Source organism: Lathyrus oleraceus, chromosome 6 (genome assembly GCF_024323335.1).
Source record: "Lathyrus oleraceus cultivar Zhongwan6 chromosome 6, CAAS_Psat_ZW6_1.0, whole genome shotgun sequence".
In the NCBI taxonomy this organism is placed as follows: Eukaryota; Viridiplantae; Streptophyta; class Magnoliopsida; order Fabales; family Fabaceae; genus Lathyrus; species Lathyrus oleraceus.
In genome coordinates, this window is record NC_066584.1 from 264812877 (window position 1) to 264826279 (window position 13403).

The 13403-nt window shown below is 38.8% G+C and overlaps 3 protein-coding genes and 1 long non-coding RNA gene across 4 annotated transcripts; 3 read left to right on the forward strand and 1 right to left on the reverse strand.

Annotated features, from left to right (window-relative positions):
• Positions 1 to 234: 234 nt before the first annotated feature.
• LOC127091544 (cellulose synthase-like protein D4) lies at positions 235 to 4628 on the forward strand. The gene is made up of 5 exons (XM_051030213.1): positions 235 to 898; positions 1109 to 1474; positions 1601 to 2405; positions 2510 to 3276; positions 3480 to 4628. The coding sequence occupies exons 1-5, from the start codon at positions 480 to 482 to the stop codon at positions 4444 to 4446; spliced, it is 3324 nt and encodes a 1107-aa protein (XP_050886170.1). The 5' UTR covers positions 235 to 479; the 3' UTR covers positions 4447 to 4628.
• On the reverse strand, positions 4566 to 5062 carry LOC127091546 (uncharacterized). The gene is made up of 2 exons (XR_007791931.1): positions 4914 to 5062; positions 4566 to 4831 (listed from the first exon to the last, which is right to left on the reverse strand). It is a non-coding gene; the product is annotated as an uncharacterized LOC127091546 (long non-coding RNA).
• A 3738-nt stretch (positions 5063 to 8800) lies between these two features.
• Positions 8801 to 10549, forward strand: LOC127095084 (uncharacterized). The gene is made up of 2 exons (XM_051033824.1): positions 8801 to 9694; positions 9797 to 10549. The coding sequence occupies exons 1-2, from the start codon at positions 8801 to 8803 to the stop codon at positions 10547 to 10549; spliced, it is 1647 nt and encodes a 548-aa protein (XP_050889781.1).
• A 2002-nt stretch (positions 10550 to 12551) lies between these two features.
• LOC127095087 (uncharacterized) lies at positions 12552 to 13172 on the forward strand. Its single transcript, XM_051033825.1, has one exon. It carries the CDS (start codon positions 12552 to 12554, stop codon positions 13170 to 13172), a length of 621 nt encoding a protein of 206 aa, XP_050889782.1.
• The last annotated feature ends 231 nt before the right edge of the window (positions 13173 to 13403 follow it).

Genomic DNA, 13403 nt, shown 5'->3' on the forward strand with positions numbered 1-13403 from the left:
CAATCAACATCAACAAAAAATATATATCACTCCTAGAAAACAGGAAATGAGAACCATGAAAGTAGCCTTATAGGAAGGACTTGGTCTATCACCGTAATTATTTATTAATTTTATCTGACAAAATATGTTTCCTAGTCAACCAATGTTCTTTAATCTAATCCTTTTTGTTCTCCTCCCATGAACAATTTCAGCCTTTGTTCTCATTTTTCCTTTTAACATGCAATGGAGTAAAATGATGGATTTTCTATTTGGATTTGGATAGGGTCTAATTAATTTGAGCAATATTTCTTCTTCATGATATTTTTGACAAGTCTTCTTCTTCAACAAGGATCACATTGCCAATCAATAAAAAAAATGGCTAATATTCAAGCTACATGCATTGAATATATGATTCATATGCATGTAGATTACCATAGCTCTTAGAGAATTAATCAAACTATGTGGAGAAGGGTGTAGATTTAGTAATATAAATTGAAAAAATGGCATCATTGAATAAACAACCTTCAAAGAAATCTGCGCGTGGCGACAAGCCTAATGTAAAATTTGCGAGGCGGACATCAAGTGGAAGATATGTTAATTTGTCAAATAATGACATTGAAATGGCTTCAGATGCACCAGGAGATTTTATGAATTACACTGTTCATATTCCTCACACCCCTGATAACCAACCAATGGGTGATTCTTCTGCTGCAACGAAAGCTGAAGAACAATATGTTTCAAATTCTTTATTTACCGGTGGATTCAATAGTGTAACTAGAGCTCATCTTATGGACAAAGTAATTGATTCTGCAGTGAGTCATCCTCAAATGACAGGGTCTAAAGCATCTTCTTGTTCAATTTGTGCTGGAAAAGTTACGAAGAATGAGCAAGGAAAAGATGTGACTCCATGTGAGTGTAGGTATGTGTTCACAAGTTTTGCATACAAAACATTGATCTTGATGTACTTTTAATCCAACATCTAGTTTTGTAAATATGTGTTTGAATAAGTTTTTGCGGAGTGAGATGTTATTGGGAAGTGTAACGATAGTCAAGTTTTACGTCGTGCGATTTGATAATTTTCATTCACATCTTGCAAATATTAGTATGACAGCATTGCCATATTTATTAGGTTCAAGATTTGTAAAGATTGTTTTATAGATGCACAAAGAGAAAACGGCATCTGCCCCGGTTGTAAGGAGCATTACAAAGTAAGAGAATATGAAGAAGATAGCAATGATTATTTATTAACGGCGCCACCAGGTTCCAGAAACAATATGTCAGTTATGAAGAGAGATCAAAATGGTGAATTTGATCACAATAAATGGTTGTTTGAGACCAAAGGTACCTATGGAGTTGGAAATGCTTATTGGCCTCCAGATGATGATGAGGAGGGTGGTGATGGTTATCGTGAAGGAATATTTGATGCTGCTGAGAAGCCTTGGAAGCCTTTGTGCAGAAAAACACCAATTCCATCTGGTATAATAAGTCCATACAGGTTAGGTTTATTTATGATTGTTGTTCCATAGCTTCAATTCAACAAGTTATTTACGATAGACACACATGTTAGTTAGTTATAACTTATAATCATACCTAATTTTGCGAATATTCAATCAAATTGCAGGTTGCTTATTTTTGTTCGGTTAGTAGTGATGTTCTTCTTCTTGCATTGGAGAGTGGTTCACCCAAATCAAGATGCAGTATGGTTGTGGCTCATGTCAATTACGTGTGAGATATGGTTTGGCTTCTCATGGATACTTGACCAAATTCCAAAGCTTTCCCCTGTCAACCGTTCCACTGACCTCAGTGTCCTTCATGAGAAATTCGATAGTCCATCACCATCCAATCCCACGGGAAGATCTGATCTGCCCGGTGTTGATCTTTTTGTGTCCACAGCTGATCCGGATAAAGAGCCACCTCTTGTAACTGCCAATACTATTCTTTCCATACTAGCAGTTGATTACCCTGTGGAGAAGCTTGCTTGTTATGTTTCAGATGATGGAGGCGCTCTCTTGACTTTTGAAGCCATGGCTGAGGCAGCGAGTTTCGCTGATTTATGGGTTCCCTTTTGTCGCAAACACAACATTGAACCAAGGAATCCTGATTCTTACTTTGCCTTAAAAGTCGATCCCACCAAAAACAAGAGTAGATTGGATTTTGTAAAGGATAGAAGAAGGGTGAAAAGGGAGTACGATGAGTTCAAAGTGCGCATAAATGGCCTGCCAGACTCTATTAGGAGAAGATCTGATGCATTTAATGCGAGAGAGGAAATGCAGAGGATGAAGCATATGAAGGAGAGTGGCGCTGACCCTTCTGAGCCTCTTAAAGTATTAAAGGCCGTATGGATGGCTGATGGCACTCATTGGCCAGGCACTTGGAGTTCTCCTTCTAGAGAACATGCTAAAGGTGACCACTCCGGAATACTTCAGGTATTTACTTTATTATCCTACGAATAAACTCAATCATGGATTTCAACTTACATTTCACGTGTATATTCATATCATAGTTTTAATGTATTCATGTGTGTGAATAGGTGATGCTAAAGCCGCCCATTCCAGATTCGTTAATGGGAAGTGAAGACGGCAAGATCATAGATTTCACTGACGTGGACACACGTTTGCCGATGTTAGTATATGTTTCTCGGGAAAAGAGGCCAGGTTATGATCACAACAAGAAAGCTGGTGCCATGAATGCACTAGTTCGAGCATCTGCAATATTGTCAAACGGGCCATTCATTCTCAATCTTGATTGTGATCACTATATATATAATTGTAAGGCGGTACGTGAAGGAATGTGCTTCATGATGGACAGAGGTGGTGAAGACATATGTTATATCCAGTTCCCCCAAAGATTTGAAGGCATTGATCCCTCAGATCGCTATGCCAATCACAACACTGTATTCTTTGATGGAAACATGCGAGCCCTTGACGGTATTCAAGGACCTGTCTATGTCGGAACTGGATGCATGTTCAGGAGGTTCGCATTGTACGGCTTTGACCCACCATCGGGTGATTGGGATGAGAAAAATCCTAAAAATAATTGTAATGAAGAGTACTGTGAAACTACACCGGCCTTGAATGCCAGTGAGTTTGATCAAGATCTAGATGTAAATCTGTTGCCCAAGCGCTTTGGTAATTCAACCATGTTGGCTGAGAGCATACCTGTCGCTGAGTTCCAAGGTCGCCCTCTTGCCGATCATCCTGCCATCAAGTATGGACGTCCACCGGGTAAACTAAGGGCCCCTAAAGAGCCGCTTGATGCTACTATTGTAGCAGAAGCTGTCTCTGTGATTTCTTGTTGGTATGTAATACTTTACCAAGCACACACATATAAACAAAACAAAACAGAAAATATGTATTTACATGTAATAACATAAATTGAATGCTTACATTGCATTACTATTATATTAATTGTCTACACATGTATATTAGCAGATCATATAAAGACATTTAATTTATATAGTTTTATTATAACTTATTAAAGATATATCATTTTACGTGCAGGTATGAAGACAAGACAGAATGGGGAGATAGAGTGGGATGGATTTATGGGTCAGTGACAGAGGATGTGGTTACAGGATACCGTATGCACAATCGTGGATGGCGTTCTGTGTATTGTATAACCAAGCGAGACGCATTTCGTGGATCGGCGCCAATTAACCTCACCGATCGATTGCATCAGGTTCTGAGGTGGGCCACCGGTTCTGTTGAGATTTTCTTCTCCAAGAACAATGCATTCCTCGGCAGTAAGCGCCTAAAACTTTTACAACGTCTCGCTTACCTAAATGTTGGAATCTACCCCTTCACTTCCCTCTTCCTCATCGTGTATTGCTTCCTCCCAGCACTCTCACTGTTCTCTGGATATTTTATTGTGCAAACTCTCAGCATCGCCTTCTTAATCTACTTGCTTATCATGACGATGTGCCTGGTGATGCTAGCCATTCTCGAGGTTAAGTGGTCTGGCATAGAGTTAGAGCACTGGTGGAGAAATGAACAATTTTGGCTCATCTCTGGCACTAGTGCTCACTTGGCTGCTGTGGTGCAGGGTCTCCTAAAAGTGATTGCTGGAATTGAGATTTCTTTTACTTTGACAGCTAAATCAGGAGCAGAAGACGATGATGATATTTTTGCAGATTTGTATATAGTCAAATGGACCTCTCTAATGATACCGCCCATAGTTATCGCTATGGTAAATATCATTGCCATTGTAGTTGCCTTTTCTAGGACAGTTTATAGCGCAAACCCACAATGGAGTAAGTTCATAGGAGGAGCATTCTTTAGTTTTTGGGTTCTTGCTCATTTGTATCCATTTGCCAAAGGATTGATGGGAAGGAGAGGGAAGACTCCCACCATTGTCTTTGTGTGGTCAGGTCTCATTGCAATTACACTTTCATTGCTTTGGGTTGCTATTAGCCCGCCAACGGGTGGTGGGGATGGCCCGAATACTACGCAAAATTTCCAATTTCCATGAAATACTAATGCTAGCTTATGGACTGATGCCTTGGTGATTTCATCATAATATATGAATGTTTGTAAGTTGTAACAGTGTTAGTAATGTATCTATGTAAATCTAGCTCATAATAGGACTAATTAAGCAAAATACTTTGTATAATAGATTTTATGAATTGTGAAGTACATAAACATTTTATCAAACAATTAGAATGTACAGGAAAACTTACATGCATGACATCATACAATGTATGGGTTTGCAACTGATTTCAAGAACAATTGATTTCATGAAAAATCATGGGTTGAGCAAATAAAAGGCACTTACATTTTTCATTGTGACATTTAATCAAACAAATGACATTCATGAACTTCATAGCATTTTCCGTTGCTATTCTAGCTGTACTGAACTGCATTTTAACAGATATTTTTAAGGCATCAAATATGATAATTGCAGAAAAAGAAACAGAATTTATAAAGTTAGGGACGTACCATTAACATATGAGGAGGCTTCTAAAGAATAAATGCCTTCCTCGCATTTTGTCGATGGATTTTACTAAACGACTATACACTCCTTATTTCCTCGCATTTTATTTGGTTAGTAACATATCTTCCTCTCTTTTTAGTTTTGATTTGATGAGTTTATCTTCATTGCATTCCTTATATAGTTTGTTAATTAGATTTGGATTTTGTTAAATTTGGGGTTAGGGTTTCTAGTTCGCATGTTTCTGGTTCGCGCGCGTATGGATGATAGCTTCCTGATACACCTTTTGGATGTTATCTTTTAGACAGCGAGAGTGTTATTTTTTGACACTTGCATATTAATTTTTTTGACAACACTTGTGAATTTTGCTTTCTTAATAATGTTCGTTAGTTGTGTTGATTGCCATAATATCTTACATTGAGTTAATTTGTATGAAAGCTAGCTATGATGCTATTGTGTGCTTATAGGTTAACATTATCACATTATCAATTGTATTGTCTGAGATATTATCTTAACTGGCATAATATCATTCATTGTCTTGTGTGTGATGTTGTCTCTTGTTTTGTGTCACTAGCAAAATTGGATGATGAACAATAAAGATATATGCATGATAGATTATCACAACATGTTTCAGTACGTAGCGAGAAAGGTAGATCGTTTAGGGTCTAAAGTACAAAGTTTGAAATAGTGCAAGTGTCTGGCACCGCTGAGGGACCGTCATCCCACAGACCGTGTAGTTAGGTCCAAAATCTTTAGCCATTTTTGTCCTCTTGCTTCTTCGAAATTTTATTTCTTCTTATTTTTTCTTTCATTTCCCCTGATCACATAAATGTGATATCTTGTAGTGTCAATGCCTCTACTATTTCTTGATTTAAATGGGTATCTAGTTTTATGAAAGTAACATCATTTAACTCTATTATCACAATAAAATAGAGTTCGTAAAACATGTACACTTTGTTGTTTACTACATATATGTTAGATATACATGTATATGCTCTAGTGGCGAGTTTTAACTTGCTTGGGTTATGGGATCCTAATATAATCCAGGCAACATGTACTTGTCAAAAAGTACATAATCCATGACATCCCTATGCTGGTAGAGGTGGCCATAGGCCTTAGGAATTTCTATGGATTAGGGCTTGCTCACGACGGTGAGAAACTCTGTTCATGGTGTTTTAGGCTATGAAGATAACAAGCACACATGTGGTGAGAAGCTCTGTATTCTCTAGGTATTTTATGTACGTAATGAGTCGTCCTCCCTCATACTATGGGTGAGGTATTTATAGAGGCTCAAGGGCCTACAGTCTAGGGTTTCTCAAGGATAGGCTCTCACCTAGTCATGGTAGTGGGTCGTCGAGTCCCTAATTCCTATGAAGATGCAGTTTGTAACGCCCCGATTTTTATTAAGTGTTATTATTATTATTTTTATAATGTTTGATTTATAATTATTTCGGTAAAATATTTTATTGTGTGTTAATATATTATTAGAGTTTAATTATGAGAATTGTGGTATAATAGCTATTGGGTCTAGTGGTGTATATAGTAATTAAGGGAGGTGTAACAATTAAGCCCATTAGTTAGTTTTTATTTAATTAAAACAAAGAATAGAAATAGAATAGAAATAGAAAGAAGAGAAATAGAAAGAAGTAGAGAGAAGGAGGAGAAAAGAGAAGAAAAGAGAGAAAAGTTAGGGTTTGGAGGAGAAAGAGGAAATTGGAGAAGATGAGCATCATCTTGACCAACCCAAGCTTGCTAGAACACTATAGAGTAACTCAATCATCATCTCTAAGGTAAGGGTGTGAGTTATCATTTCCTATAATTATGAAAATGATGGGTTTTATGTGGGTAATGGTTGTTAGAGGATATTGTTAGGTTTTGATGTTGTGATTGGATTCCTTGCTTTGAAATGTTACTTGTGTTCTTGATGTAGTGTTGATTGTTGTGATTATTGAACATGTATCAATTCTTTGCAAAATGTTAGGGTTAGGTTTAGAAGAATGATAAATAACATTGTGTGTTGTGTTGTTGGTGATGGTTTGGGGTTGATGTATGTTGTGAAAAATATGTTATTGTGTTGATGAATCAAAGTATGAGTAATTTCACAAATTGTGAATTTAGGAAGTGTTGGAAATTAATTGAATGATGTCTAGAATGATGAAATAAAAGATAAATTGTGGTTAGAATGGCTTTGTAATATTGAAAATATTGTAGTTCGTTGAATTCTGAGAATGAGACTTTTTACGGAATCGAAATCGGAGGTCCGGAAGGTATTTAACGGTCAAAAACGCATTTTCTATGTTTCCTGCTAAATGCGCGGCGCGAAAGAGAGTTCGCGGCGCCAACTGAGTTGAAAACAGAATTCTTTTGTAAACTTCAAAAAGTCATAACTTTTGAACCGTAACTCCGTTTTGGTCCCCGTTCGAAGCGTTGCGAAGCTTATGAAATTTTCTACATGTTGTTGATGTTTATAGACCATTATAAGGGCTTATTTTAATAAGTGATTATTTTGGAAAAGTGATTAATAATTGATATAGTAGGAAGCCTATTTGATTAATGAGGAATACCACTTAACTATAGTGTGTAGGTGTGCGATGTAAATAAACATAGCATGAGGTTGAATTACCTAAGAGATTGTATGATGAAACAATTGATTGTGATGAATATTCTCATTTGTTTTATATATAAACATATGTATGAATGTTGGTGAAGATGATGTTGTGTGAATGCTTTTATGCATGTGAATGGCGACGTGGCCTAAATGGCAATAACGACGTGGGCTTTGGCCATTGTGATGAGTTATGTTGATGCGATGATGATTTTGGTGTATGTGTATCATTTATCATGGAGTCACATACATTTGCATAAGCGACGTGGCCTTTTGGCAATAACGACGTGGCCTTTTGGCAAAAGCGAAGTGGGCATAAAGCCTTGGCCTTGATGGCAAAGCGACGAGTCGGTACCGCATAGCATTTGCATAGTTGAGTCACATATGTTGGTTATGTTTATTTCCGCATTTTGTGATAATTGTTGTTATGTGACGGTTTATGATGTGCGGTGATATTTTGCGATGATGCGATGAATCGTAATGTTTTATGATGGATTGATGAAATGTTAAAGTGATGAGATGCTATGATGTAATATTGATGTTGTGGATGATTATTGACTTTGTTTATGATTAAATACATAAGCATTCAAGTGAAGGATTGTGCGATGTGGTAACAATATTTCTAACTTTCCGAATTTACTTATATATTGCTTATCATTATCTTGATTATATGATTTGAGTATCTCACCCTTTTGTTGTTGGTCGTTACCTTTATATTGGTAACGCGCAGGTGCTCCGCGTTGAGAGGAGGATAGTGGTAGCACACTTTTGGCGTCATTGCTCTGATTAGGATTGTAACACTCAGGGGTTAATGAACGCTTTTCATGATTTTGATAGTAACAATTCCCTTTTGTATATCATTGTATATGATAGTAGTGATGGGCATTTGTTTGCTTGTTTTCTTTTGAATGTGTAAATGTACGACTCAACTTAATTATCTAAATGATTTTCGTTGCGATGTTTTGTGTATTGCTGCTATATGGACTAGGTGAATCCATATACAGTGTTGTGTATTATTTAACAAGGACTAAGTGGATCCTTGCGCAATTGTCGTGTTGTGTAATTTGTTTAAGTGTTGATGAAATGATATATGTGATGCCTCAATTTTGTGTGAAATTTGTTTACTCTGATTTTTAATTGAATTTACGACGGGTAGAATTGGGGTGTTACATTAGTGGTATCAGAGCAGGTCGGTCCATCCGACCACGTTGTTGAGTCTTTTGTTGTTTAACGACCTTGTGTTGTTAATTTGTTGCTAATCCTTGTTGGTGTTGTGAGCAGAAGTGTAAGATGGCCGGAAGAAACGCTGGGAGGAATGATGAGGCTCTTGCTGCAGCTATGCAGGCAATGGCTCAGGCGTTCCAGAACCCACCCAATGCTGACGAGAACGTGGGGTCTCGTAGTCTGGCGACGTTTCAGAGGGAGAACCCGCCTACTTTTCTGGGTAGGTATGATCCTGAAGGAGCCTTGGCTTGGTTGAAGGAGATTGAAAGAATCTTCAGAGTGATGGATTGCACTCTTGTGCAAAAGATCCGTTATGGAACTCATAAGCTGTTAGGTGAAGTCGATGATTGGTGGGTGGACACTCGTCTAAGGTTGGAAACTGCGGGCGAGGAGATTACTTGGGAAGTGTTTCGTAGAGAATTTCTGAGGAAGTATTATCCAGAAGATGTGCGAGGAAAGAAAGAGATTGAATTCCTCGAGTTGAAGCAAGGGAACTTGTCAGTCACGGAGTATGCTGCTAAGTTCACTGAATTGGCTAAGTTCTATCCTCACTTTGATGGAGCCAATGCCGAATTCTCTAAGTGCATCAAGTTTGAAAATGGATTGCGTCCGGAAATTAAGAAAGTTGTGAGATATCAAAAGATTCGCGTCTTTGCGGATCTGATTGATAGTTGTAGAATCTTTGAAGAGGACAACAATGCACACTATAAGATCTTATCTGAGAAGAGAGAAGGGGGCCAACACAGCCGTGGTAAGCCATATGAAACTCCGGTTGGAAAAGGGAAACAGAAAGTGATTCCGGGTCGAAGAACAAGTGGGGGAGATGCTCTTGCTAATGTTATCTGTTTCAAGTGTGGAAAGCCGGGTCACAAGAGTAATGTGTGTAGGCTTGGTGAAACGAGATGTTTCCGTTGTGGTATGCCGGGACATGCGGCTCGTGATTGTAAGCAGAAGGATGTTGTTTGCTTTAACTGTGGGGAAGGAGGACATATCAGTGCTAAATGTTAGAAGCCAAAGAGGGGACAAGAGAGTGGTAAAGTGTTTGCTTTGTCGGGAACTCAGACTACAAATGAAGATGGACTTGTTCGAGGTACTTGTTTCATTAATAGCATTCCTTTAATTACTATTATTGATACCGGTGCCACACACTGTTTTGTTGCTGCGGATTGTGTTGAAAGATTAGGTCTTTCTTTGTCTTCCTTGGGTAGAGATATGATTATTGAGGTTCCCGCTAAGGGAACGGTATCTACGTCTCTTGTGTGTAAGAGTTGCCCCTTGTCAATATTTGGTAAAGAATTTGTAGTTGATCTTGTTTGTTTGCCGCTTGTCGGGTTGGATGTAGTATTGGGTATGGACTGGTTGAAATCCAACTATGTTCATATTAATTGCTACAACAACACTGTGAGGTTTTCTTCTGTCGAAGAAGAGGGAAGAACAGAATTGTTATCCAAGAAACAATTGAAGGAGTTCATAGAAGAAGACGCGTTGGTGTTCTTGTTGATGGCAAGCTTGTCTGTGGAGAGTCAGGTTGTAATTGCGGACTTGCCGGTGGTGTGCAATTTCCCTGAAGTTTTTCCCGATGAGATTCCTAGTGCACCGCCAGAAAGAGAAGTTGAGTTCACTATTGACCTTGTACCTGGTACTAGACCCATCTCTATGGCGCCGTATAGGATGTCAGCATCAGAGTTGGCTGAACTGAAGAGTCAGCTAGAGGATTTGCTTGAAAGGAAGTTTGTGAGACCTAGTGTATCACCTTGGGGAGCTCCAGTTTTGCTGGTGAAAAAAAAAAGACGGAAGCATGCGACTTTGTATTGATTATAGACAATTGAATAAGGCGACGATTAAGAATAGGTATCCACTCCCAAGGATCGATGACTTGATGGATCGTTTAGTGGGTGCTCGTATTTTCAATAAGATTGATCTAAGGTCGGGCTACCATCAAATAAAGGTGAAAGATGAGGACATTCAGAAAACTGCTTTCAGGACTCGTTATGGACACTACGAGTACACGGTGATGCCTTTCGGCGTTACTAATGCGCCGGGAGTATTCATGGAGTACATGAATCGCATTTTCCATCCTTATTTGGATCAATTTGTGGTGGTGTTCATAGACGACATTTTGGTTTATTCTAAGTCGGAGGAAGAGCATGTGGAACATTTGCGTATTGTTTTGCAAGTGTTGAAAGAGAAGAGATTGTATGCTAAGTTGTCTAAGTGTGAGTTTTGGTTGAGAGAAGTTAGCTTTCTTGGTCATGTTGTTTCCGGTGACGGAATTGCGGTTGATCCATCGAAGATTGATGCGGTGTTGCAATGGGAAGCTCCTACGTCAGTTACCGAGATAAGAAGTTTCCTAGGCTTGGCAGGTTACTATAGGAGGTTTATAGAAGGCTTTTCTAAGTTGGCACTTCCTTTGACTAAGTTAACTTGTAAGGGTGCTGCTTTTGTGTGGGATGTTCGATGCGAAGAAAGTTTCCTTGAGTTGAAGAAAAGGTTGACAACGGCTCCGATTTTGATTTTGCCAAATCCCGAGGAACCGTTTGTGGTTTATTGCGATGCTTCGAAGATGGGATTAGGAGGTGTGCTTATGCAGAATGGTAAGGTGGTTGCTTATGCTTCTAGACAATTGAGGATTCATGAGAAGAACTACCCTACGCATGATTTGGAGCTTGCGGCGGTTGTGTTTGTTTTGAAAATTTGGAGACATTACCTTTATGGATCTAGATTTGAAGTCTTTAGTGACCATAAAAGCTTGAAGTATTTGTTTGATCAAAAAGAGTTGAACATGAGACAAAGGAGATGGCTGGAATTGCTAAAGGATTATGATTTTGGGTTGAACTACCATCCAGGAAAAGCGAATGTGGTGGTCGATGCTCTAAGTAGGAAGACTTTGCATATGTCGACCTTGATGATGAAAGAGTTGGAGTTGATTGAGAAATTCCGAGATATGAGCTTAGTGATCGAGGTGACACCAAGAAGTGTGATTTTGGGTATGTTAAAGATTAACAATGATTTTCTTGATAGCATTAGAGAGGCTCAGAAGTTGGATATGAAACTTGTTGATGTGATCATTGGACTCAGACAATCTGAGAATGAGGATTTCAAATTGGATGCACAAGGTGTGTTGAGGTTTCGTGATAGGATTTGTGTTCCCGATGATGTGGATTTAAAAAGGATGATCTTGGAAGAAAGCCATAGGAGTAATTTGAGTATTCATCCCGGAGCGACTAAGATGTGCCAAGATTTGAAAAGATTATTTTGGTGGTCGAGAATGAAGCGTGAAGTAGCTCAGTTCGTGTATGTGTGCTTGACTTGCCAGAAATCAAAGGTGGAGCATCAGAAACCTGCGGGGTTGATGCAACCGTTAGAAATTCCTGAGTGGAAGTGGGATAGCATTTCCATGGACTTTGTGACGGGTTTACCGAATACATCTAGAGGATGTGATGCTATTTGGGTGATTGTTGATAGGCTTACTAAGTCGGCTCACTTTATTCCTATTAACATAAGTTATCCGGTGTCGAAGTTGGCGGAGATTTATACCAATGTTATTGTGAAGCTGCATGGTGTTCCTCTTTGTATTGTTTCGGATAGAGATCCGAGGTTCACTTCAGAATTTTGGAAGAGTTTGCAAGAAGCTTTAGGTTCCAAGTTGAGGTTGAGTTCGGCGTATCATCCTTAGACGGATGGTCAAACGGAGAGGACTATCCAATCCTTGGAAGATTTGTTAAGGGCGTGTATTCTTGAACAAGGAGGTTCATGGGATACTCACCTTCCGTTGGTGGAGTTTACTTACAACAATATTTACCATTCAAGTATTGGAATGGCGCCTTTTGAAGCTTTGTATGGGCGGAGGTGTAGGACTCCGTTGTGTTGGCATGAATCTGGTGAAAGTGTGGTACTTGGACCCGAGATTGTTCGAGAAACTACCAAGACGGTTAAGATGATTCGGGATAAGATGAAGATTTCTCAAAGTAGGCAAAAGAGTTATCATGATAAGAGGAGAAAGGATTTGGAATTTCAAGAAGGTGATCATGTGTTTCTAAGAGTCACACCTACGACCGGTGTTGGACGAGCATTGAAAGCTAAGAAGTTGACTCCTCGTTTCATTGGACTGTATCAAATTACGAGTAGAGTAGGAGAAGTTGCTTATAGAGTGGCGTTACCGCCAAACCTCTCGAATTTGCATGACGTGTTCCATGTGTCTCAACTTAGGAAGTATATTCCGGATCCGTCTCATGTGATTCAAATGGATGATATTCAAGTGCGCGATAACCTTATGGTTGAGACGATGCCTTTAAGGATCGAAGGTCGTGAGACGAAGTCCCCACGGGGAAAGGAAATTGATTTGGTGAAGGTTGTATGGATTGGTGCAGTCGGAGAAAGCACGACATGGGAATTAGAGAACAGGATGCGCGACTCCTACCCCGAGTTATTCGAATGAGGTAATTTTCGAGGACGAAAATATTTAAGTGGGGGAGAGTTGTAACGCCCCGATTTTTATTAAATGTTATTATTATTATTTTTATAATGTTTGATTTATAATTATTTCGGTAAAATATTTTATTGTGTGTTAATATATTATTAGAGTTTAATTATGAGAATTGTGGTATAATAGCTATTGGGCCTAGTGGTGTATATAGTAATTAAGGGAGGTGTAACAATTAAGCCCATT

Bases quoted from the DNA above. Each gene is read 5' to 3' on its own strand.
- LOC127095087 (XM_051033825.1), top strand. From the start codon at position 12,552: ATGGCGCCTTTTGAAGCTTTGTATGGGCGGAGGTGTAGGACTCCGTTG.
- LOC127091544 (XM_051030213.1), top strand. From the start codon at position 480: ATGGCATCATTGAATAAACAACCTTCAAAGAAATCTGCGCGTGGCGAC. The intron at 2,406-2,509 runs GTATTTACTTTA...GTGTGTGAATAG, and splicing joins ACCACTCCGGAATACTTCAG to GTGATGCTAAAGCCGCCCAT. The intron at 3,277-3,479 runs GTATGTAATACT...TTTTACGTGCAG, and splicing joins GTCTCTGTGATTTCTTGTTG to GTATGAAGACAAGACAGAAT.
- LOC127095084 (XM_051033824.1), top strand. From the start codon at position 8,801: ATGGCCGGAAGAAACGCTGGGAGGAATGATGAGGCTCTTGCTGCAGCT. The intron at 9,695-9,796 runs GTTTGCTTTAAC...TCGGGAACTCAG, and splicing joins ATTGTAAGCAGAAGGATGTT to ACTACAAATGAAGATGGACT.